This window comes from Mixophyes fleayi, chromosome 1, assembly GCF_038048845.1.
Source record: "Mixophyes fleayi isolate aMixFle1 chromosome 1, aMixFle1.hap1, whole genome shotgun sequence".
Lineage (NCBI taxonomy): Eukaryota > Metazoa > Chordata > Amphibia > Anura > Limnodynastidae > Mixophyes > Mixophyes fleayi.
This window is the reverse complement of record NC_134402.1, coordinates 59,057,675-59,082,878: the sequence shown is the minus strand read 5'-3', so window position 1 is coordinate 59,082,878 and position 25,204 is coordinate 59,057,675. Positions and strand designations below refer to the sequence as shown.

Below are 25,204 nucleotides of genomic sequence, written 5' to 3'. Positions count from 1 at the left end.
AGAGAGGACAACAATTGTATTTTGGAATATATTTCACTAGTGGCGATAGGTACTGTATGTTAAATCATACTGTACACACCAAGTATTAAACGAGGCTGCCTGAACCAGAGTATGTGGTTAGAAGTATAATATGAATAATGTACAGTACCTGTGGCCACTAATTAACATCAGATTCAACAGTGCATCATACTTACCAACTTAAAACGACCATTAAACACACAAAAGTGATATTAAAATTCATTGTTCTGTGTTAACCTGACATTCTTCTGCAGCCTTGCTAAAATAAGAGGATGACCTAGCCAAGTCGACTAAATATGGCTGAAGCTGTCTTACTTAGATCTGACACAGATCAAAAACTGCAGACAGCAGTCATTTGAACTGCTGTGACGTCACTGTCCCTGACCCAGTTTATGAATCCACCAATTCTCAGTGTATTTTGTGCATGTCTGCACAGCAAGTCTGCAAAGCCCTCAATACCTACTGCAAAGGCTTGGTCCAACTTTTTGTTAAAAAAATGTCTACATTAAATAGCATAGTTGGCTGAAAGCTAACTTGACCTTTGTACAAAGCTCTACTTGGGACAATTTCAGAACCTAGTAAGCCACTGAAAATTCCCAGAGAGATAAAAAAAAATGTCTGCTAACCATCAATATTGGTTCCATACATTTAGTACCATGAATTTGAATTAAATCCACAACTTTTCCACAGAAAACTAATCTCTGCCTGCATCTGTGTGCACTACATACTGTCCAGTAGTCATGGTGAGTATGTAGGACTCCCAAATATATGAAACTAAAACCAAGGACATCAAACTTCCTCAGTTTAATATTTTATGTTATACCAGTGCATCTTTTCGGATTCCAAACGCAGCCAAAATATCATTTACGAGCGTTTGGATTCCAAATTCTAATTCAAATAAACTTAAACATATGTACTGTGGAAAAGCTGGATCATATGGGTACTATTTTGGGGGAAGGGAAACATAACAGTGGGTGATCAGATAGAGTATGTAGTAAAAAGTAAGGATTATAACTTTTTGACTCTATATGGAATTCCTGAATAATAGTAATTATTCTTAAACCTAATTATCTCTCCTGAATTAGAGTTACTTACTCTTATGCCTCATTTCCTGTCATATTTACGGCATTTAGAAACTATCTATATTTTAGATTTTTATTTTTTTTAGAAACCTAGTACTGGTTTCTCCATTTATATCTATAAAGATGTTGCCAAGATTTGAGTGCTATTCAGGCCAGGAATAATCCACCAAGTTATTAGGCGCAGTAAGTGTGTGCGGGTATTTACAGTTTATATATGTGTAGACTGCACCAAGTATTGCATTGCAAATTGCATAAAAAAAAACCAAAATCCCGGGCTGTCCTTTTCCTCTTGGACCCACTTCTTGGCAGCCTAACCTACTGGATGCGTCACTCTTGGTATAACAAATCGCTTCTCAGACATTTGAATAATGCTGCCAAAGCAGTACTTCCAGGTCATCGGAGGTCCCTCTCCCTGCCCAACCTATAGGAGTTGTTGTTCAGAATAGATATTTACATGGCGATGGATGATATTTCCATGTCTAGTGCAGACCGCTATACAGATTTTACAGCGATTTTGCATAATTGGTTAAAATTGAAAGATTCCCGACTACCGCTCCCTGCTAGAGGGACTTTGGAGAACTAGAAGTAGCAACCCTACAGGGTGGTCAACGGACATTGGACCGACACTAATAGCTACTATAAACGCATTCATAATTTTGCAGGTACATAGACCTTTTCTGCACCAACACCTTGAGACACCATTCTCCCCCTCCACCAACCCCCTTTGTTCTACATTCTTTTTTTCTATGGACTGAGAAAATGGGAAGATTATGCCTTTGTTCTTGGTTACCATTCATTGTATTCGGTGTTTGAACACAAACTCTCCGCATCTTTGTGTAATCTTCCATTTTAAAAAAATAAAAGGCAACAACATGTACAAAATATAGTTTGTACACGAAACCCAATTGGTGCATCCTCAAATATATGGCCTAAGCATACAGCAAAAATTAATATATGACAGTGCATTTATTGCATGAAATTAAAATAAACAGAAAGTGTCCTGATCATTTTTCCCAATTCTTAATAAACGTGGCTGTATGGGGGCAGCATTGTCTGCACTGTACATGTAATATTGTAAATAACATCTGCTTCACTAAAGAGAGATTACAGCATCTTACATGAGTTTTTCCGCAATAACCCTTATTGGAGATTCACACTGGGTGCGTCATTGTACATTAAATTTTATTTAGTGGAATAAACAATACTACATTGCACAGTAGGCAAGTTCATTTATGTACAAAAATAATAATAAATGGCTTAAAAACACTGAAGGACAAATGTCTGCTACATCAGTACAACCCCAGTTCTATTCCAGTCCATGTGGGTGAATGGTGTGTCATGCCATCAGAGGGGGCACTATGTGTACGCACCATTCTGCTCTTTCTGGAGGGGATCTTTCCCTTCTTCAGGTGCTCTCTGGACCTGAGGCAAAGTCATTTCTTTCTGTTCTTTGATCGTGGAATCCAGAGACTGAAATAAACAAGTGCTACTTTTAAAACCATTGTTAGCCAATATTTACTGAAAGAGGCTACTTTTAAGCGACGAACTACAAGTGCCGTAATTCTGGTGTGGGACCCTCCCGTATCCTTTATATGGCGGTAGTTGGCCAGAAAGTGGTCAGATTTTCCCAGAAGTGGACATTAAGTGTAAAGAATCATCACAGTAAAAATGGGCAACCTAAACTACGACAATTTACAAAAACATTCTACAAGTCTCATTACCCAGTGCATGACCAGTGATTTGGCATCCACTTTCTGCTCATCTTCCAGATCCTTCCCATTTACGGCGAGTTCGGTTGTAGTGACTGACGGCATTAGCTCTAAACTGATCACAGCGGATCCTTCCCTGCGTGTGCTAGCAGGCTGCAGGGAATCTGGAACAGACCACAAAAAACAAGGTGGAGAACGGAACCTTCAGCGATGTAAGAAGATTGAAACTACTCTATAAACATGTAGAATAATAGAAGACATTCCTTTGATTTTTAAACCAGATGTGCTCTTTTGTCTTGACAAGGCGATACCAGTACACCTGTCCCTGCACCAATATGGTTAATGGTTTGGAGTATAAAATACTTGCAAACAGTGAGCTAAAAGGTAAGTAATTAATGAATGCAAAGTTTAAATATAAATGTACTTATATTTACATTTTATATTCACTCCAAAATATTATTGCTATCCAAGAATCAGCCATGTATAAATTTATAGACACATTCAGGTTATGATCTGCTGCTGACTATATCTGGAGATATATTATACAAACCTTCTGTACTCTGCTCCGTGTGGCCAGTTTCTGGGGCCACCGCTGAATCAGGCTGGTTTGTGTGACTTACAGCTGGAGCAAAAACCTTGGAGGAAAAATAAAAAAAATGTGAAATATAAATCACTAATAAACAGACATTTTCATGGAGAAGACATGACACTTCTCTTCGTGCTAATGATATTGAACAAATTTCCTAGCCAACAATAATTAAAAAATCACCATAAATCTCAAAAAAACACAGAAATCAGTGACTGCTGCTTGAAGTATAGAGCAGGGGGATCTAGTAAAGGGGGATTTACAGAATCATGGAAAACTCTAAAAATAAATCACACTGAACAGCCGGCCGGGACTGAAAACTAGTAAGATTTCATATTTCTTTCAATGGATAACACATTTAAATGGGCGCAGTTCAAAGATCAAGAAAAGCTTTGCCAACTGAAAATAATGGGAAAATAAAAAAATAAAAATAAATAAAAAAATAAATGATGAAATACTATTGTGTAAGTCCCAGCAAGCCCTGGCAGCCATTGACTGCTTGGATATGCTGGTGCTTGTGGATGTAGAAGCCCTTGAGGAACTACAAGCACCAGCATGCCCTATCATGCTGGAAGAGTTGCACAGTATTATTTCTCGCTTTGTCACCATTGCTTTCAATACTTGCTCTGGTCAGCCCGTAAGCATTGCTTGTGATTGGCTGTGCTTTTCCCATTCATTTCTATTGGCAATGCATTTCAAAGGGCCTTCTGCTCCCATTGAAATACATTACCTGGTCAAGTAAAATTTATTTATTTTAAAATAAATCAATGTTTAATAGATTGGAGTTTGGGGGATTAATTATCGGTTTATCTATGGTGATTTTATTTTCTGAACAACATCGCCCACTGATAGATCTCCCCCTTGTCCTTACTTCTGGATCCTTGACAGAATTCTGCACATTTGGCCTTGTCAAGCTGAGTTCAATGGAAGAAACGTCCGTCTTCAACTGAGCTGCTGATATATCCACTCTGGCAACACCTTCAAACATCTGTGATCTGCTCAGTGATGGAGCAAAGGTCTGACTTTCACTGCATCCTCTTTCTTTCTGATCCATTGTCCCGTTCATTGCTTCTCCATTCTCACTTACTTTACTATCCACCTAAACAAACCAAGTACATGGGAGTTCAGAAACACAGATTAAAACTATTACATGTAAACTGAAGTGAAGACACAGTAATGGATGAGAAAGTGAAAAGAGAACGTGGAACCCAGGAACATTCTAAACGAGATCAATAAGAGATGGAAAACATATGTTGTCTTCTGCATCATCAGAAAGGAGTAATCAAATACCAGGCAATTGCTGCATTTAGACATCTCATTGGAGGGGTGGAGTCCAAGGCACAGGAACACAATATGGTGCCCCCAACATTAACAAAATAAAATCTAAAACCCTGTTATTAGGCAGGTTAAAGCAGATTAAATACTGTGCTAACAATATAAAGCTAGGATATTACACAGGTAAGACACAACCAGTGAGCATAAACATGCTTTTTAACTACTAATAAAAAATGTGACAAATTAAAAATCATTCTGCCCCCTCAGAAGTAGGAGGGAAGCAGGATAATTATATAAGTACAGGTACAGACATGGACAGACACCAGTACAGCCGCTGCCTTGCTTAGGACTTTAGGGAATGTCAGGAAGAGGAGAATAAAAAGTGACAGCCAGCAGACTTACCATCTTTACACTGAAATAGTTATTGTAGATGTCTAATATGAAACTTTATACCTTTAAGTGTGGTTACATATCTGAACTAGTATTCAGCAATATATCAAATCATTTTGTAGGAAAAGACATTTAATACATTTCTCCTCTGTACTAAAGAATGTTCCATGGTAATTAATATCAATGATTACAGTTTTGACAAAATACTCCCCTGGATAAAATGGAAATGGACAAAGTGCAGGCAATTACTAAAGCACAAAGTGGAAACCTATCATGGAAGGTGTGGTCTTTTCCTAATTGGCTGTAGACGTCCAGCAGTGAAGTGAATGCCGACACCTCACTGCATTGGGCAAGTAAGTTCAGTCTCTGTTTTACCCCATCACAATTCATTCATAGACTTTACCTTGAACCTCTTCAGGACCTGCTGGGTGTTCCTGGGCTGGCAGTAAGGCTTGGGTGTCAGCATAGGCACTGCCTTGGAGACCACGCTTTTAGTAGGCGATGTGCAGATTGCTGGTGTTTTAAGCTCTGGTTCACCGCTGGGGGATATGGTCGCCTCAACTGTAGCAGTGAATTTTGGAGATGGCAAAGACTGCTGCCTCAGGTACTTCAGAGGGTTGGGGTCCTCTGAGGAGGAGAGCAAGCCTGGCTCAACCGAATGGCTTCTCTCCAGGATTTTTGGCATCACTATACGCTCAAGGACAGCCTCACTGATCGTGAACCTTTCAATGTATTTCTGCAAAATCTTCTCCGCTTCCTCTCTTGACTTGGCGTTCTTGTACGCTTCGTGGAGTTCCTTCTCGCGACGCTCTCTGTTACAATGAACACACGAAGGAAATGGGAGGGAATAACAGTTACTGATACATTGTGTACTGTGCTATTTAAAAGAAGAATTCATTTGTGTGGATTTTAGTTTAATAGTAACTGAATCAAGGGCTAATTTTGACAGATTAAACCCCCTACTTAGCTTTTCAATTGCTGATCTTGTATCAGTGTCATCATTATCTGTAAAGTTCTCTCTGGTTAGGGCAGGCACGTCTGCATACAAACCCACATTCACATAAATGCCCATCCTCACGCCAGAATCAGAAACTGTATTAAGTATATATTTAGTGATTAACAAACAAAAAAGTCCACAAAAGTGGACGAGCCCTTTAAACAGCTTACAAAATATCTCAGCAAACAAACTTAACACCCCATTGAAAACCTACTTTTCTTCTACTATTTCCTTGTAAGTTTTTATGCTTTTTCTTCTTTCAGACAAGTCAACTTCTCCACGAAGAACCTTCTCCATCTTCTTCCTTTCCTGATCTTTCTTTATCAAGTCCTGTGACGCACTTCTCCTGCGAGTCTTCCACCGGGCCAGGTCCTTTAATAGCACAAAGCATTTTAAAAGAAAGAAAAGAGATGTCTCTTATCGGACAACAAATTTACAGAATGAAGTGAAGCCAAAAATTAATTTGTAGAAATAATACAGCAGAGCAAAACACACTTCACACCATGACTGCTTTATAGCAATGGCGTGCCTTAGGTTACAGAACTCCTCAGAGACGTATAGCCTACTGACATACACTATGGGGAAACATATCACAGAAGAACCAGACCGGAAACCTATACACTTCCATGCGCTCCGTCTTATGACCTCTCGGCTGCTTAAGTCTTTGGGAAATTAATCACTATTAATTCTTCCCTCTATGTCGCCTTCAATAGTGTTGATTGTCCCATTCTTACTGAAGCCCTAAGGCTCTTTTGATGAAACCGCACTGTTCTGGTGTACATTCTAGCTCTCCATCCACTGCTACAACCTCATTGGCAGGTTATACTCCCTGGCAGGTCAGTTCTTCAGGAACCAATTCTGGTTCTCTCTCTTCTATACCCCTAAAAAACTTAATCAGAAATGTTGGTATTCTTTACTGTGTATATGCTGATTATACCCAATTTGATATCTCCTCTCATGACTTATTTATTTTATCTTTAACACATGAAATCCCTATTTGTATAAGAAAACACCACATCACAAATCAGTTGGGTTTAATGTTGATTGTATCCGGGTTTTTTTATTCCTCACATTCTACCAATTCTCACCTTTAAAATCTCACATCTGCCGTTAACTTATAATAACACAAAAGACTGTAAACGTACTTCTGTAGGGAAACGTATTAAATGCCCTAATTACCTTGGTACCAGCTTCATTTAACTAGTTCCCTTAGATGAATATAATGTGATAAAATGTAGCCAAGTGGCTGATACACAAAACCACTGAGCACTAATCCTGGCATCCTCTTATTTAGACATTTTAGATGTAGTGAGCTCAGCAATGCGAGCACTGTCAACTCAAGCATTGTTATTCATTATAAGCTTTGCTGGCACTATATATAGAATACAATTAATAATAGTCTCTTAGTTGCCTACTGTGCATTCCAGGCATTACTTCGTTCTCACTGTCACAAATATTTGTACAAGGAATTTGCTTTAATCAGTAACCTAGGCTCCAAACACTTGTACATTATTTTAAACTATATTAAGGTCTTGACGTACTCTTTGATATGTTTGGTGACAATTTTACATCTGTATTCAGTTTATTAGTCATATTAGGATAATCTATGCAAGTGCAGTAGACTTACAGCAAAACACGTCTTCTGCACTTATTTCTAAGTAATCCTGTTTTTATTCTGCCGCACATTTCTGTAATGCTCAATAATGCCTCAGTTAAATATTGAGCAGATCAGCAGTTTAAGTTATAGCATCTAAAGCTGAAATACGAGTGTGTCACTACCTTATCTACAGCGACTATGTAAAATAGACCGTCAAAAGCAACAGTGGAATTAACAGAGAAACAAAGATTAAAATGGATTTATAGCATCGCTTGGAAATCATTTCAACATGAATTGGGGGGTTACACTCTTATGTCACGTATGGAATGTTTAACTAATAAGAACAATGGTAAAGCTACCTACATCCTGCCATGTGTCATCCTCCTCTTTGAGTAGGTCATTGACAAACTGCAAGTGTTCATGATGAGTCTTGCTGTGGGGCAGCATATTTCCCTCCTCTTCATATCTCATGTCGCACATGCTCATACTCCTGCACAGTACACAAAATAAAAAGTTTATTTTCCATTTGCAAGCATTCTGCAAATTTACCACTAGGTGGCACTAAAAGTTAAACACTACACTACATGCAGATATTTAGTAGAAGCAAATGAACATGACATTCCAGGTTAGCCCAGTAGGGGGAGACATTTGAGAAAAAAGGAGGAATGCATTTCAATCCGCGCTGTCTACACTACACGCATGAAGGTTTAAACTTCAGCCAGTATCAGAATGGATCTGTGCGTTGACCATTGCAAAATAGGATTAATAAAGGTTATAGGTGACCCTTCACAAACTTTATACCTTCAGTACACACCATTCATTTCAAAGCAATCCTCAAGGAAATTCATATTATTAAATCAAGTCCACAAAAAATAGGACCACAGCTTCCTAATAAATTGAACATGATGTTAAAGCAGACAGTCTACAACTACTGATTGGTTTAATGTTACAGCCATTTACAGAAGCTTTTAAAAAAAAAATAAAAAAAAAATCTGCTGAAGTATAGTGAGAAAATACCTATTACGCCATATACAGAACATTAGATTTATTACTTCAAGTCTGTACTAATTAAATAAAATTATAGACATAGGAAAGGCTCCGGGATAAAGTCTCTGCTAAAAAGGAATAGGCAAATTGGCTTTGCTAAGCCCACAATGTGAAGTGTTGCTGCTATGCAAAGCACACACACACCTGCACAAATACACTTTACCAGTAACTTAATATTTCTAATTACATAAAACGGTCATACATGTTTATGCTGGCAGGCGTGACTGAGATTCAGCTATGGCATTCAGAATGAGCTCATGATGAACACTCTCATTTTATAGGAACAAGCCATATAAAATATTTAACAGGGGAAAGAAGTAAAAAGTATACTTAATAAGCATACAGGCAACAAGCTGTAAAATGGACAAAACAAGTTGCCTTCTCGAATACTGGTTCAGTGCCAAAATGGCTGCCTCCATTGTGCAAAGGTGATATTTAAAGAAGAGAGCGACATGAAGAACAAGAACACAAAGTATTTAAATAAACAACTGCACAATGCAGTTAGAGTATAAATTAAGTCTGATTAAAGTCCAATTTTAGTCTTTGTTAAAGGGAAAATTGGTCTCAAAATAAAAACACTAAACAAGGAAATTCAAAAGCGGCTAGTAACAGGTCAAACAAAGCCTAAATGTGGACTAATGGCAACCAACTAGAATGATGGAAGCTTAATGAAAGCAAAAGTAGGATTAGCTGTTATAGGTAAAGCTCAGTGTTGGCTAACCTGTGACACTCCAGGTGTTGTGAAACTATAAGTCCCAGCATACCCTTCCAGCAATAAGCTGCTATATATTGGCAAAGCATGCTGGGACTTGTAGTTTCACAACACCTGGAGTGTCACAGGTTAGCCAACACTGGTATAGCTAGTACACCTTGTGACTAAATAACCATTACATGCAGCACAGTATCTCATATAAACGTTATATACAGCTATACTTCCAATTAATCCATCAGCAATTACGCCACTTCCACCATGGGCTCTAGACAGTCACAACAAATCTAGGAAGAATCTGGGTCTTTAGGACTCACAATAGTTTGTTGTGGGTGTTCCTTTAAGGTCGGTGTTTCCCAAACCGCTAAAGAGGAGAATAATATGAACTACAACTTTTAAAATTTACATTTGAAATACTGTGTATTTCACACATAATCCCCATTGCATTACATTTATTATAAAAAGTCTAGTATTAGCAGGTGGCTTCACCTCTTTCTGCCGCCACAGGCAGTAGATGTTATACCCCCTAGGGTCAGCAGCCACAGTGTAACCGCGGGTCCACGTGGCACCGCTCGTGGCATAGGGGCAGGAGAGAGAAGGAAAATATTTTTCCTCCCTTTCCTGCGTTACACATTAAGTCACTGTGGTCCCAACACGCGGATCTCAGTAAGGAGAGCAGGTGACATTCAGTTATTGCAGAGCACGGTGACCGTATCAGAACAGGAGGACTTGAGGCAGGACCCCCATGTCTGTAGCCACCATGGAATGTTACTGCCTGAGATGCGGCTCCTACCGAGCCTCATCATGAGAAACGTGTGTGTCCTGGCACACACTTACATTAATAGGCAACTAAACCTAAAATACAAGTTGCAGGAAATAAGGCCACAAATAAAACTCACAAATATAAGTAAATGTTCCCATACCTTAACAGAACTTCACATACCTATTGCTAGAATGCAGAATACACACTACTGTTCTGTTATCAGCTGGCCACTGAAAGAGGTGGCTGAGAGGCTGGGTGCAGTGTCTAACGGGATTCTTAATAGGGAGTCTGTTGTGTGTAACAAAATACCCCCTCAGAACCACAACTTTATCATCATCTATTTATACAGCACCACTAATTCCACAGCGCAGTACAGAGAACACACTCACAACTTTATCATCCGTATCCATCCATCTATCTCCATCATGGTTCTTAGTAGATCTTTTATATAAGGCAACTTGTATTTTAGGTTTAGTGGCTTATAGAGAAAAATCCTTTTAGTTCTGGGCAGACAGAGCAGTAATTTTACATTAATATAGAATTCATTTTCTCTATAGCATATCACAAGCTATATTTTGCTCCTGTAAAGAAATGAATGACATCTCTTTCTGTCAGCTATGTGACAGGAGCTTACTCTAGTAGACCTTACAGACTGAATGTAATGACTGCTCATTCACACAGTCATGACATTGAACATGAGACGATAATAGTGTGTGTGGGCAGGGTCTAGCTGCCCCCATCTGCTAACCACATTAATAGAGAGCAGTATATGTCCTTCTGAACACAACCTGTTTGAAGCCCGGCCTGTATGATTTGAGGTTGAGGCTTGGAACAGCCTTTGATTTTCATCTTGTAACAAAAGCAGATTGCTAGGCGTAATGGTTTACGTTTTCATCATCCCTTTTATATTAAATTGCACACGATCTTCAATTTCCTATCACATCAAACAGGTCACATAATGGCAGGATTTAGCAGCACGGCAGGATTCCTCTAAGCATTAAAAGAAATTCCGACTTGTATATTTAAACTGTCATTTCATTTCATTGGACTATCCAAATATGTAATGAAAGGAATTACAAGGAGGAATAAGGTAATGCTTATGCTGAGATTGTGCATTTGTGTTAGTTATATGCACACACAACTACAAGGTTTGTTTTTCTAAGCTCTATAAAAGAAAGGCAACAAAAGGCCCATAAGAAAAAAAATATATAAAAAAACAAACAAAAAAACCCCTTATATTCTCACAAATCCTTATTTTGCAAACTACCTCTTCCTCTAGCAGACAACCCCCTGAATTATGAAGGAACATCTGTAAGAGCCGACAGGTGACACTGGGCAGGAACCATTTAAAAAAAGGAAAAAAAAACCTAATATTAACAAGTTCAACTATATACAAGAAATATTTCAAAACAGTGTTTGCAAAAGGCAAATGACCACCTCTGCCCTTCTTAGTCCAGTAACAGGAACCACAGGAAGTTTGATCATGTCTCTCTGTGGCAGTTTTGCCTAGTAAAGTCCTTTGCTAGAGTGCCACAGTGTTCTCTATGTAAGTCCCAATTTTTATAGTGTCATGTGTGACACCCACAAACATCAAGTCAAGAGATGCAAAAGTCGCTATGTATTGGAGATTGGTTGTTATAGTATTTCCTTATTATACACCTGTAGACCATTTGGTAATAAATGATTACATGGCATTATGCCTGCCCCCTAGTGGCTCAGATGTTTCAGTACAGGGAGCAATACTCATCCCAAAAGGATCAGTTTTCTACAGTCAAAACAAGAACTCACTTTTCTTTTAAATTACACTAACTACTACTACTACTGTCTCAAACATTTGGCATGTTTTCTATCTGATTACATTACTGGGGATTATTACATTATTGTAAAAGAAAACTTTCAAACTTTCTTTTTAATACACATTTGTATCATGTTTTAGCATCCATTGCCAATAGCTAGCCAGCTATTAACTTGCAGGGCATGTTCACATTTTTCTCTCAGCTATATATAAGTAATGATCAAAACAACAGTTCCCTATTTGTGGCCTACAAATTAGTGTAACATTTCATTAATTCAAATAATCATCATCCTTATTACTTTCCAGTTCATGAATGTAAGTGGTAGCAGGAGAGTAACATGCATGCACATTCCAAAAATCCCTAACATTTGACTTGGTTGCAAGCGATAATTTAAAACGTTTACAAAGGCTGAATACTATTAGATTATACAGAAAATTCAAAAAATCTCAAGGCCCTCTCTTTAGCGTTCCCAAGAGAAAATGTTATTTATGGTACCTAAAATGCTGTGAAATATGTGTACCCACTAACAGAATTCAGTCTTTGCTATATTTTTACAAGATGGTTTTTAGTGAATAATAAAGTACAATGTAATACAGTAAAGTTAAGCAAAACACTCTGCTAAATATACTATACATATATTGCTGGTACAATGTGGCACAATATCACAAAATTTTACATGCAAAAATCTAAATGCTAGCAGACTATCCTCATGTGCCACAATGGAGAAATGAGCTTAGGTTAGCACGTGTCGTAGGAAGGCTTATTTACCATACTGCTGCTCATGGTTAATAGTAAGAGAACGATAAATTAAATCCCTGTACATTGTGTGTGTTGCATTTCAAACAGTTCCTATGAATCATGCACTTAATATGCTTCACATTTGGGAGGGAAAACAATTCAGACAGAAGCACTTGCATAGAACATAAGCAAAATTAAATCTGAAAAAAAATAAAAATTATTAGTCTCATGCTGAACGTTTGCGCTCAGTAAAGTTACTGCTATTAATACTTAGTATTCGGAGGACAATTATGTAACACAAGATGTAATTTGCGGCCAATATACTATTAATATAACGTGGAGTGGGACATGCACTAAGTTGTTACAGGAACACTTCAAGCACAAAAGACAACTTACTCTGTGTCATCTGACAGAGTAGACCGTGTGCTGAATCTACAAAACCAAATATAGAATTAGATTTACGAGTGAGAAGGAGAAATAAAATCAGCCTCAAAATGGTGAATAGTGTGAGTAGTGTCAGATCTCAAAATGATGTCCTTATGGATTTTCCTTTTCACATAATGTAAAAAGCACATCATAATCATATCTCTGCAAATACAACTTAAATGCAACACGTTCTAGACTCACGAACATCAGATATTATGACTTCAATAAGTTTTTTTTAAAGAAAAAAAATCCTTGAAACTGCAATGGAGCTTGTTTGGGGTATTGAGTAGAGCGCACATATGATATATGATAGATAGATCATGAACACCATATATTTCATGTTTAAAGATCATTTTGAATGTCTTCACAGCATATGTCATAATTGAGTTCCACTTTTTTTTTTTATCATCTACAAATTATGCACTGCATGTATATACACACAAATACACATATATGGTCATAATCTATATAGATCTATATCTAAATCTAAACACAGACTATTTAAAAAAAATATATTTAATATTTTGCAATATTGGCCTCAATAGTATAATAAAAGGCCAGAGAATTAGCGGATGACAAATTATCTGACCTCGATAATTCATGGTCATGACTTTCAAGAGTTTCCTGTGGCTGGGGCTTAAGATCTGCACTTATGGGATTGTTCTGAATGGGGCTGCTCATCAGATCATCTCTTATTTCAGTTGGGTCTTCTGCTTTGCTGTGGTGGAGCGGCTTTGATGGACCCTCGGACCTGATGGCGGTAGGGGCTTGGGGAATACTATTTTGCATAATAGTGTTCTTTTGGAGGTAGCTAAGGAAGTAATTTCAGAGACTCGTTACACACAACATACTATATACAAAATAATTTTAAAGACAACACAAAAATTAACATACACACTACAGATTTAAACATATTACTTTGTAAAAAAAAACATTTGATGAAAGGTTTGTTTACATACTTGTAAACCACTCTTCAATTGTACAGTAAAGAGGATATTTGCCTGTGTGCTGAAAGCCTTTATGGAGCATACACCCTATATAGTTACATAATACTACATACCCTTATCAAGAAAAAAGAATTCTACGTCTTCTGAATAAAACCGAAAAACTTGATCTCTTTAGTAGCTCTATGGCAAGTTTTTAACTTTACAATCCTGGTGCGTTCCAAGTTAAGGTGGGCAAGGCATGCTAGACCCCACTCATATTCAGTAATATATTTGCAAAACTCAAAACAAAAAGGCTCAAATGCCATCTTGCTCTCTGAGAACATAAAAGGTTCCTGACCTCGCTGGCTCCTTTTCCTTTGGCGGCAAGACGCAGGATTTTTCCTCTACCTTCTGCTGTGCAGAAAATGGCACTGGGAGGAAGTGAGATAGAATTAAGCCAGGTTGCTTCTGTGTGACCAGAATCCCGCAATCAACTGTTTCTGGCTTTGGTGTACTTCTGTCCTTTTGCACGCTGAAATCCTCTGTACACACATCTTCTACTAAAGCAGCGTGTGTGCCATCAGGGTTGTTCGAGTTAGCGCAGTTTGCTTTTACGTCACTGGAAGGTAGTTCCATACTCCTACAGGAACAGGTGACAGGCTGGTGAAGCTTGGCAAAATTTAAAGCACACTGCATGCTTTTTCTTTAGGTCACAAATTTAGTCAAACCAACAAACCAAAAATATTAGTATTAAGAATGTAGTCACAAAAAAATAAAATAAAGCACAGCATTTTACATGCATTGGAGCGTTACTGCATGGACAATACCACAGATCATTTGGACGTTCAATGCAGAGCACACACGAAGCTCACTGGTGTTGGCTGCCGTCCTGCAGTGGTCGTTTAGGTATGTTCGGTTCCACCTTTTGGTTTGCCAATTTTCCGCGATCTACAGTTCTGAGAGAGTCCGAGGCAGACGACGGCTGGGTAACTCTGGCACACTTCTGAAAAGTGCCCATTCTGCGAGCCAACATGTCATCCCGTTGGGTATCGAGGAACTGTCCACCATCCTCATTTTCAGGAGGTGCAGGAACATCTGGTGCTCTATCGGCTTCTACCGTAGATCTACTCACAAATGTGAAAGTATTATTTGTCAGGGTAGAAGTACATACATCAAAAAAAGGTTCACTACAGAAAATATAAGAAACATTCTTGGCATTCCTGTATAAACACAAAACAGACTACGGCTGTAAATATTATTCTTTCCCCACATATATTGGAGACAAATTTCCTTTGCAGTTTTGCCAAATGGTAAAAAGACACATGGTTATAGGGCTATGAAATGCAGTGGCATAAAAAGCAATAAAAACAGTTATATTAAAAGCAGAAGAAGATTGAATGTTCCAAATATCGTGAACAAATGAAAATCTGCATGAAAAAAAAACCCCTCTCTCATTGGCAGAGGACTATTGAACAAGCCACACATTAACATGATGAGATTGTGGAGTGTACCTTGGCTTGGCTTGTAGGACTAGTGCGGTGTCCATGATCTGAGCATTTGAAGCAGTGTCTGATAAAACTGCTTTAGTGCTTGTGATGTTTGAGACACTGCTGTCCCTCACATTTACTTCACTAGTACCAGGCTTGGTGATACACAGTCTATCCCATCTCTGCTGGTCAATCTCAGTTACTGGGCCAAAGTGCACAAATTTCTGCTTGTTTCTGGCCCTCTTCTCTTGCAATGACAACTTGCGTCTACCAAAATCATCATTGGCTGCTCTGGTCACGTCGATCTTGGCTGTTTGGTCGCTCTCAAGGTGCTGGTTTGCAGAAGCATTTTCACTTTCGTTCCAAGAAATTAAGAAACAGAAAATTACTGGGGAGTCTAAACACTGACTGCGTAGGCACCTTCAAAGAAGGTGCTTGAAAGCAAAGTATATTACAATTTTAATTGATCAACTGAAAATTATTCACACTTAACCACAGAAACACAAAACACACCTATCTTCAGAAGACAGCTTAAGCCTCTGCCAGGTTTCCAAGTCAGCCTTTGTTATTGAGGCCGGGGTGAAAACCAGAGGCTCCTTCTGCTGAGACACTGCGCCCTGGGCTTTGCGTTTGGCCAGATCATCTCTCTGAACATCTGGAATCTTCTCCTCCTCTTCTTGTTCAGAGTCATTGTCTACAGTTCTTTGAACTATGTTATCACTTAGTTTGACGGTCACCTTCTCTATCGGTTGGTCTGGGCTTTCATGATTGCTGTGCACAGTAAAATTCAAGGAAGAAACTGGTTACATCATGGGCTGCACTTTGATTGCACTGGCTATGTCATGGTCATGCCCAGTGATTAGAAAACACTACGCAATTTAGCTATATTTTATTTTTTAAATTACAAATCTCTATTGTGAGATAGGGTCCACAACCTCTTGTAAATGCCAAATGAGGCTACTCTGGCACCAAGCCATCCTATTATAGACCATTGAACTGTAGAAATAAATAGATAAGCCTTTGGAGGATGCTTGGATTATATTGCCGTTCCTGGCACTCTAAAGACTTAAATATTGGTATATTCACATACGCACTTTTAAATTTGAAATGAAAAGCAGAACATTATGCGCACCTTTTATCCAATGAATTTTTGGGGGAAACTGCAGTGGGGCCCAAGGAGTCCTGAGTGGGTTTTGTTTTGTTGATATAGGAACCTTGTATATATTGATTGAAAGGTGTTGAAACTTTAGGTTGGTTCATTCTTGCCCTGCGTGTAGCCAGGTCATCTCGCTCAATATCTGGCACTTTGCACTCTTCCTCCTCCTCAGAATCCACATTAGTTGGGCAAGTGATCTCTTTCCGGAGCACTCTATCAGGTTCATGGTCTTCAAGACTTTGATCACGACTAAGACAGTTATAATAATATTATCCAGTTATCGGTATGAATGAAAACACATCATACTGCAAAATGCAGTTACCACATGCAGAACATTAGTGGTTAGCCATGACATACTCCAGTCGCAGTCCCAAACATATATTAAAAGTAGAAAGTTAGAAACAAAAAAGCAGTGTTCTGAAGAGAAACACAAAGTCTCTTACACACAAACATACATTTGTGTGAATATGAATCTGTCAGTTGTCCAGCTGAAGGATTCCTTGACTAAAGGTGGATGTGTGTTTTATGAGCGTCCAAAATCGGAAATATTTGAGCCAATTGGAGGTCAAGTAGAATGGCTAGATCCCATTCGTTTAGTCTGACAATGATCGCAGATACACAGTGATAGTGGTCACCAGATAATTACATTACACACTGGAAAAGACTTGAATTTGGACAGAGCCCCATATATCCAGTGATTTATGGACAATTTGGAATAATTTGGCCAATGAAATTATAATGTATGGTCAGTTTTAGTGAACAGAATAGTCCAATAGAATTGCACAAATTGTGCTCCACCAGAAATCAGCTGGGCAATGGTTATAAGTGTGTAGGACGGTACGGACAGCAATGAATCAAACACAGATAACAATTCTCAAGGCAACAGAGTTTTAATAGTACAGTTATTCCAGTAAATCAAAGGCAAAAAAACAAACAAAAACAATACAACAACAACAACAACTGCACATATATGTAGGTGTTCAAAATACACCGTGCGGATGTGAATTTTCTTTTCACTTGCTTACGGTTTCCACTGCTCCTCTTTCACTTTGTTTTAGCAAGTCTGTGACTTGTCAATATTCCCAATAAAGGATCAGGCCAACCAAATAATTTAGTAAGGGAAACGTAATATGTCTTGGTTATATACTCAGGCATACAGTGGTCTCTAACATTCAAGTTACAACCACCAGGTATTAATTCCATGATAACCCCCCTCCTTCTCTCCAAAAAAACCAATTCGTTTAAAATCAGGTTGCTGTTCCTTTTGCCATACACCTTTTGATCTTTTACTGTTGTGCACATGCACTCGGCAACTTGCATGGATGTCTTCACATAATTAGTTTCATGTTACACATGCTTCCAAAAAAAAATAATAAAAAAAAAATAGAAGCACTGCCTCCACATATGGTGACAGACAACCGGGTAAAGCACAGCAAACTCCAGACAGGCATTCCCACACTGAGAAGCTGACCTGCTACAACGCTTGGCTGCGGGCATGACCTTAATTCCAACCTTTTGAAGGTTTTTTAATTTCTGAACCTCTTCATCATTTGCATTGTCACCAACAAAAGATGACTGATCCTTTTCATTCTCTTGTTGATCAAAATACACTTTGAGTTTGGTGGTTTTTCCAAGTACCCCTTTAAGGGGAGCCACTAGAGGGGTCCCATCCTCATTCTGCTCCTCCTGGATTGTTTCAGGGCGATTTGGGCTATTAAGGTATTATACATTAAAAGTGATAACGTTAGAGTAACACAACAGACTACAAAAAAATTGTGAATTTACTTGTGTGTTTAATAAATATATTTTGTATTTAATGTTCTTACACAATTCTCAGATGCTGCTGTACAATATGTTTCCATACGTGTAAAACCAACATGTTTCACAATCCATTAAGAGTAAAAACAAACGCATGACGTCTTGTAATAAAGACAGAATATATCCAAGTTTCTTTACCAAATTGCACTGTTACAGCCATGTCTCCTTTCAGTTTCCAAACCCCAGCTTAGCCACAGCATGCACAATAAGCCGTTCATCCCACTTGTGAGCCCTGTGGTCCAGAAGACCACCTATAAAGGCGATATACCAGGATTTCCATTATCTTACACCACATCAGCATAAACCACTAACCTTACAATAGACAGACAGGCAAGAAATATGAAGAGTATGCAAACCCTAAATATCTACAAAAAATAGTTGAGTGCATTAGTGAAATATAAATCAGCAAATAACCGTGTTATATATCTAGTATCCTATGTGCTTACATTTATCTTGAATCTAAGAGCGCTCGCTTTTACTCAGGCCAAATCTCTGCTTGAATGCAATTTTTATGTAAACCATATGGACATGGTTTACGTTAGAATGTCTGCATGCCTGAGAGGATGTGTTGGATGATATAGAATACTACTTCTTTCCAACAAGAGCTTCTGGAACTGAACCAAAGCGGCCACCTCCAAGATGCCTTTGTGCTTCGCTAGTTACGTCTACTACAGTAATTCTCCTACAACAGCAAAAGAATTCCTGCAATGTAGACTGTAAAAATCACAGGGACAGAAGGAAATGATCCATTTGCATGACAGGCCATGTACTACAGTGAAAAGGAACATGCACACCAAGGGTGAGGCATATGTAATAGAACAAGGTCACTTTAGATATAATTAACTGAACAACATGACTTTGAATAGTCTTTGGATCATTTTTCTAAACTGAAGCCAGATTGTTAACCCCACGTGACCTACTGTAAACCAACACTAATATATGCCACAATATTAAAACTGCCTGCAAGCGGCCATTTTATTTACGGTCTTCCTTTAATTTGAGATTTTAATACAGATGCAACAAATGATTTTAGGGGGTAGGTGATATCAAGCATTGGGTTACATTAAATAAAGGTGTTGTCGATTATCCATAAATAACAGGGGTTGTGCTAACTGAAAAACTCCTTAAACTTGTGTCTGGTAAGTTACTTGTTTATTTCAAAAAAGCCCCTCAAAGCACACTTAGTGGATTTAACTACTATACAGAATTTAACAGATATGGTCAACAACCCCCATAAGTTAAAATGCTTTTAAATCAGTTAAATGTTGCTGTTGAGACAATTGCTGCTTATTGTATACTGAGCTCTGAAAACCATATTGAATATCTGTACATGACAACATTCTATTGATTGCATATACTTCTAGGTATTTCTCACTGAACAAATGACTGCTTAGCTCTACTGTTCAGAAAATCCGCACTTATCCACTGTGCTAAACGCATGTACACAAGTTTTGTGTCAGCGTTCAGGACAATTACATTTGATAAATGTGATCAAGAGTAATTATTGGGACAGGCAAGCTCAAAGTAGATGCGTTGAGACATAACGCAGTTAATAAGGGCTAAGGAGGAAGCCTAACTGGAACAATGAAAATTATTAGAAAGAGTTTTAAGCCAATATTTGGCGACTATAGGCCAATACGTCACTCAGGAGATGGGACTTATGGGAAATTAAGTTTCTCAAGACAGTCTTTTGAGTCAACTACCACCGTATTCGTCTCCTGTAAATACCAACCCTAAGAGCCTTTTCTTGTACATAGGATTTGTTTCTATGGGTTATAAGGCTAGGTAGCAATAAATAATCAGGGAAACGGAGAACACTGTGCAGTACATGACTGACAGTAATGAATATGTAGCCAAGTGTTCTACAATTCTAATGTCCTAATCTAATATTTTATCACATTTTGATAAGAGTTCATCACAGCAGAAAACCTGGCATGAATAGACAGATCTATACGGACTGCTGAACTGGTACCTATGATATTTATGCACTACTACACACATCTTGTGTATGGCACTATACACCCAAAGTGCCCTGGTGGGTTCTTTGATTGTAAATCTGGCATGGAATGAATCTTTTACCTCAATGGCCTCTCTCCTCCTAGTGGTGAGGTGGCGGTGCTCCAGCTTTTCCGGTAATCCTCCCGCTCAGCCTTTTTTTTGCGCAGAGGAGCTGGGATATACGCGGACTGGTTGCTTTTGTTGGGGAGGTACTGGTTAAAAGGCACAAATACTTTATTTTCTCCAAAAGATACCCGTCTGGCAGACATATCATCTTTCCTAACATCGGGTAATCTTCTGTGAGGTAAATCAGACTCCGAATCACTTCCACGACCTAAAAATGACAAACAATGCACAAAAAAAAAAAAAAAAAAAAAATGTTACACCTTATATGTCAAAAACAAAGTTATAGGCAGGGCTGCAGTTGCAGAGTGAGGGCATGAATGTACGGTACACAATGCAAGGTCTGCATCACAACAGATTCAAAGAGCGGAAATTTCACGAACTACAATAAAAACAGAGCTCAAAAACAAAAAGGGCATAATTTATGTCAAATAAACCTTTTCAGGAAGGAAGATTCCTAATGGACCCCGAGTAGTTTGCTAAAGCTTCTAGCAATTTAAGTTAAATCTGTCATCCCTTCCAGTTCCTGCTGTGCATATTTAGAGCTCCTTTTGCAAGTGACAGGCATAAGTGCTTTCTAATTATTTCATTATGTTTTTGAGCAAATGTCAACATTGAAATTCAACTCTTGTGTGGGCAGATTTATAGTAAAACCACTTAACCTTCCTTTATTTCCATGTCGGGTATCCTAGAAAGTCTTCCTGCCAAGCCTCAGCCCGCGACCTTCAGATGTATACACTAGGTTTTATTTCCTCTACTGACTGTTTGTTTTCTGTATGGTGTGGCTGTTCTCCCCTTTATTACATTCCTCTGCTATTTGGCCACAGCTAGATTAATAATAATATTACAATCTTGTATAAACACTGACCAAAGTTTAAAGTAGTTTACAATAGAGTTGCTTCAAAGCACATTGTCCAGGATAGAAAGTAGGAAAATCGCACATTATATTGCATTATCAAAAACATATAACCAGTGGGCCAAGTGTAGAAAGGGAAAATGTTAACTTACATTTCATTTACTAAACCGATGCATCAGCTGCAAATTTATAATCCAGGGTGTGAGAAGGTGAAAGTATCATTGTTTGTGCAAACTCAACAGTGCTAATGTTTCTGTTACCCAATGTGTTCCTTCACTCTAACATATTTCATTGTAGGGGTGTTACACTTTTGATACAGTGTTTAAGCTCAACATTTCATCATCACCATTTATATAGTGTCACTGATTCCGCAGCGCTGTACAGAGAACTCACTCACATCAGTCCCTGCCCCATTGAGGCTTACAGTCTAAATTCCCTAACATACACACACAGACAGACAGAGACAGACTAGGGTCAATTTTGATTGCAGCCAATAACCTACTAGTATGTTTTTGGAGTGTGGGAGGAAACCGGAGCACCCGGAGGAAACCCACGCAAACACGAGGAGAACATACAAACTCCACACAGGTAAGGACATGATCGGGAATTGAACTCATGACCCCAGTGCTGTGAGGTAGAAGTGCTAACCACTTAGCCACCCTGCTGCCCATTTATGCTATTACATATTAATCTGTGTGTAGCACAAAAAAAAGAAGAAAATAAAAACTTTAAGTTCATAGGAAAAAGAAAACTCAAGAAAAGGTCTACACCACAATGCACATGGAATCTGGAGCATCTCTCTGGCTATCCAGCATTCTGCATAGAGATCCTCTATCTGGCCATGTCTGTCCAGCTGCACACATCTTAAGGGGCACGAATAAACTTGCCACTGTAATCCTGGCATGTGCACAATTGTGCAAAACTGTGGCGCATGAAAACACAAAGCGGGAAGGGATTAAGCTACGCCTCAGTTTTTGTTCTCTCTCTAGTTTGTAAATGACCCTCGAATGATTATTAAGCCACAACAATTCTCTGCTGGTAGACAACACTGGAAAGAACAGACACATTGGGGTAAAAGGGCTTCAGAACTTAATTCACAGTGATTGTACAGAAGTGCAGCAGCCCAGGGCGGGAATCAAGGTGTCTCAGGGTTTGTAGGGATTTCATTAAGAAGTATTTGCCACATTCTGAGGATTAGAGAAATATATATAAAGTTGTGACAACTGTAATTCATGTCCTGCAATGCTGGGTATTGGGGTGAGATGGAGACGACCTTGCTGAATGTAACTATCAACAGTTCTAATAAAACTGTTCTAGACAAGTAGAGGTGACTGGGAACCATTTGTAAATATGTACAGATATGTAGCATCAAAGATCAACTTGTTAGTTTATCAAGTTATCAGAGACCTCTTTACAGAGTGCGAGATATCAAAATGTAATAGTAAATACGTACGTAAACAATAAAAAAGGGCTCTTATTCATGAGCAAAGGCAGCCGTGGACACCTTCAGAAAACAACTATTGTGTAGGTACAGGACATGGAGGACTAGATTACAGATCTACTTGTCACTCACCATCACTGCTCCCTCTTAACACCACATCTGGAGAAGGCGTCTGCTGTGAGCGAGAACCAAACGAGTCCAGGCTGTCGAAGGAGTCATCTCTGCCATGTCTTGGAGGAGAGAGGGAATCACTTCTCTCAGAGTCCCAGCAGTCTATGTAGCCACTGTCACGGATGCTCCGTTTGGGACTCTCAATTTCCTCATTTTCCTAGGAAAGAAAGTACATCAGTCAGAACGAAACTGTAGTAAAAGCCCTGGTACCAGATGACAGACACCAGGATACACCAACAATAGAGGCAGCAAGTGTGTGGCACATAACTAGACAGCACTCTCTCTAATTCCCTTTTCTGCTTTTATAAGACCGGCAACACTTGTTGCTCTAACTGGCAACTGTTGGGCAAAGATAATGTTGGATACTTCTTTGTTAGAGTTACACAACGGATATGGCCGGTCCTATAAGGAACAAGAAGCTGCAGAAGAGGCAGACAAGTAGGAAGAATAAAAAACAATAGTGTCTTGGAATCAGGGCCGGTGATAGGGTATTAGGCAACCTTGCGAACATTCAGCCCACGCCTCCTCACTATGCTGTCCCCATCCTGCTTATCCCAAAATTCTGCAGCCCCATACTTAGGTTTACATGGTTCCATCTTCGTGTTGCTTTGCATGAAATGCAACATACCTCTGGTCTGTGCCTGCACCCCTCATTCACCCTGCTCCTCCCTCACCAACAACTCTGTAATTCCATCACCCATTCACTTTTCCCATCCCTGGCCATTTCTTAGCACCTTATACAGCAAGCAGAAGGTGGCTGTCAGGTTCTGTGGTAATGGGTCATACACCACACACTGCTTCTCCTCATAGCCTGGTGTTGTACACTGAGGAGCAGCAGTGTGATCCGTACAATCACATGACCACAGAGAATGACAGCTCTGCCCTCCGACAATACAATACAAGAGGGGAGAGGACGGGTGGGCCTAACAAACTCTTTGTACATAATTAAATACACCCTCTTCTCAAAAGGCTGCAAATGTATTTAATGGACATCTCCCGACAGCCAGCGCTTAGTGCGGAGCCACCGCTGGGAAGTTAACATCATTGAATGAGTAACAGGCGAAATAGACTACTGCCCGAGTTTGCCCTGTGGTAGCGCTGGCACCGCCTGTATTCCAGACCATATAACTGTCAGCATTAAATGGATGTCAGAAAACGTAGCAATGATTTGCAAATCGCAATTGTGGGACTTACATAAAAAAACCAAACCAAACAAATAAAACAGAATAAACATGAAGCATTCCCATTGAAGCTGGATGTTAAAGAAACCAATGCAGAGATAGTGACTAGGCATGTGCCAGCGTAACATTCACTATAACAGATCCTCCTATGCCAGCTCGTAGCTACAGGGGATCCGAGGCTCCTTAGCTGACCCACACATTCCGAGCACAAGAACAATGGCCGCCTTATACTGTCCGATATTGCTACATTTTTCTCAGGGCAAGAAGTACTCAGCCAAGTAGTGAGATTCAGCAGAGGAAAGGTCAAGAAGACACATCCTCACTGTCGTATAATAAACCACTTGTTGATTCCTGCATCACTTAAATAACAGACAAGAAAAACAAAATGTGGACACACAGTAACCTGTCTGGGTTTTGGGAGGACAGAGCCTAAGAGGAGTCTTATATGCAATGTGAAGATTTTAATATACACAGTCCTTTTATTCAAACCCAGCGTTCTTGTTATATGATGGGGCAATACAGAAATATTTTTTTTTAAATAAATAATATACATCTTGTCACTGGTTATTTCCCAACTGGTATGCGAGTCTATTTTTACTTGTTATCCATCAAATCTTAAATGTGAAGCTTAGCAAAACCACACAAGATGAACTTTGTTGCTTAACAAATTGAATGTTGTGCAATTTTTGTTAATACAGCAGTTAAAAAGTATTCAAATACTTCTTGTCAGTGCAAAAATATATAAAGGAACAATACAACTTGTGAGATTACAACAACTTAATACCATCTTCACCCCCCCCCCCCCACACATTTTTTCTATCTACAGCCACCATTAAAATCCTCATACATAACCACTTCCTCCCATGCATCGTCTACAAGCAACATTAACCTCTCTGACTTACCTTCCAATCTTC

The 25,204-nt window shown here is 38.9% G+C and overlaps 1 protein-coding gene across 4 annotated transcripts in view; it reads right to left on the bottom strand.

The window, feature by feature from the left end:
* LIMCH1 (LIM and calponin homology domains 1) overlaps window positions 1-25,204 on the bottom strand; it is a 195,427-nt gene that overhangs the window by 24,309 nt on the left and 145,914 nt on the right. For all 4 annotated transcript variants that reach the window (XM_075195041.1, XM_075195032.1, XM_075195015.1 and 1 more), the window contains exons 7-23: window positions 23,071-23,266; window positions 20,600-20,852; window positions 18,174-18,413; window positions 16,679-16,951; window positions 16,060-16,317; window positions 15,571-15,900; window positions 14,932-15,183; window positions 14,418-14,699; window positions 13,723-13,944; window positions 13,104-13,139; window positions 8,018-8,144; window positions 6,272-6,429; window positions 5,464-5,872; window positions 4,267-4,494; window positions 3,360-3,444; window positions 2,822-2,973; window positions 2,471-2,570 (exon numbers count right to left, since the gene is read on the bottom strand). In XM_075195041.1, coding sequence (XP_075051142.1) covers window positions 2,471-2,570; window positions 2,822-2,973; window positions 3,360-3,444; window positions 4,267-4,494; window positions 5,464-5,872; window positions 6,272-6,429; window positions 8,018-8,144; window positions 13,104-13,139; window positions 13,723-13,944; window positions 14,418-14,699; window positions 14,932-15,183; window positions 15,571-15,900; window positions 16,060-16,317; window positions 16,679-16,951; window positions 18,174-18,413; window positions 20,600-20,852; window positions 23,071-23,266 — 3,601 coding nt within the window. The remainder of the gene's footprint in view (window positions 1-2,470; window positions 2,571-2,821; window positions 2,974-3,359; window positions 3,445-4,266; window positions 4,495-5,463; window positions 5,873-6,271; window positions 6,430-8,017; window positions 8,145-13,103; window positions 13,140-13,722; window positions 13,945-14,417; window positions 14,700-14,931; window positions 15,184-15,570; window positions 15,901-16,059; window positions 16,318-16,678; window positions 16,952-18,173; window positions 18,414-20,599; window positions 20,853-23,070; window positions 23,267-25,204) is intronic.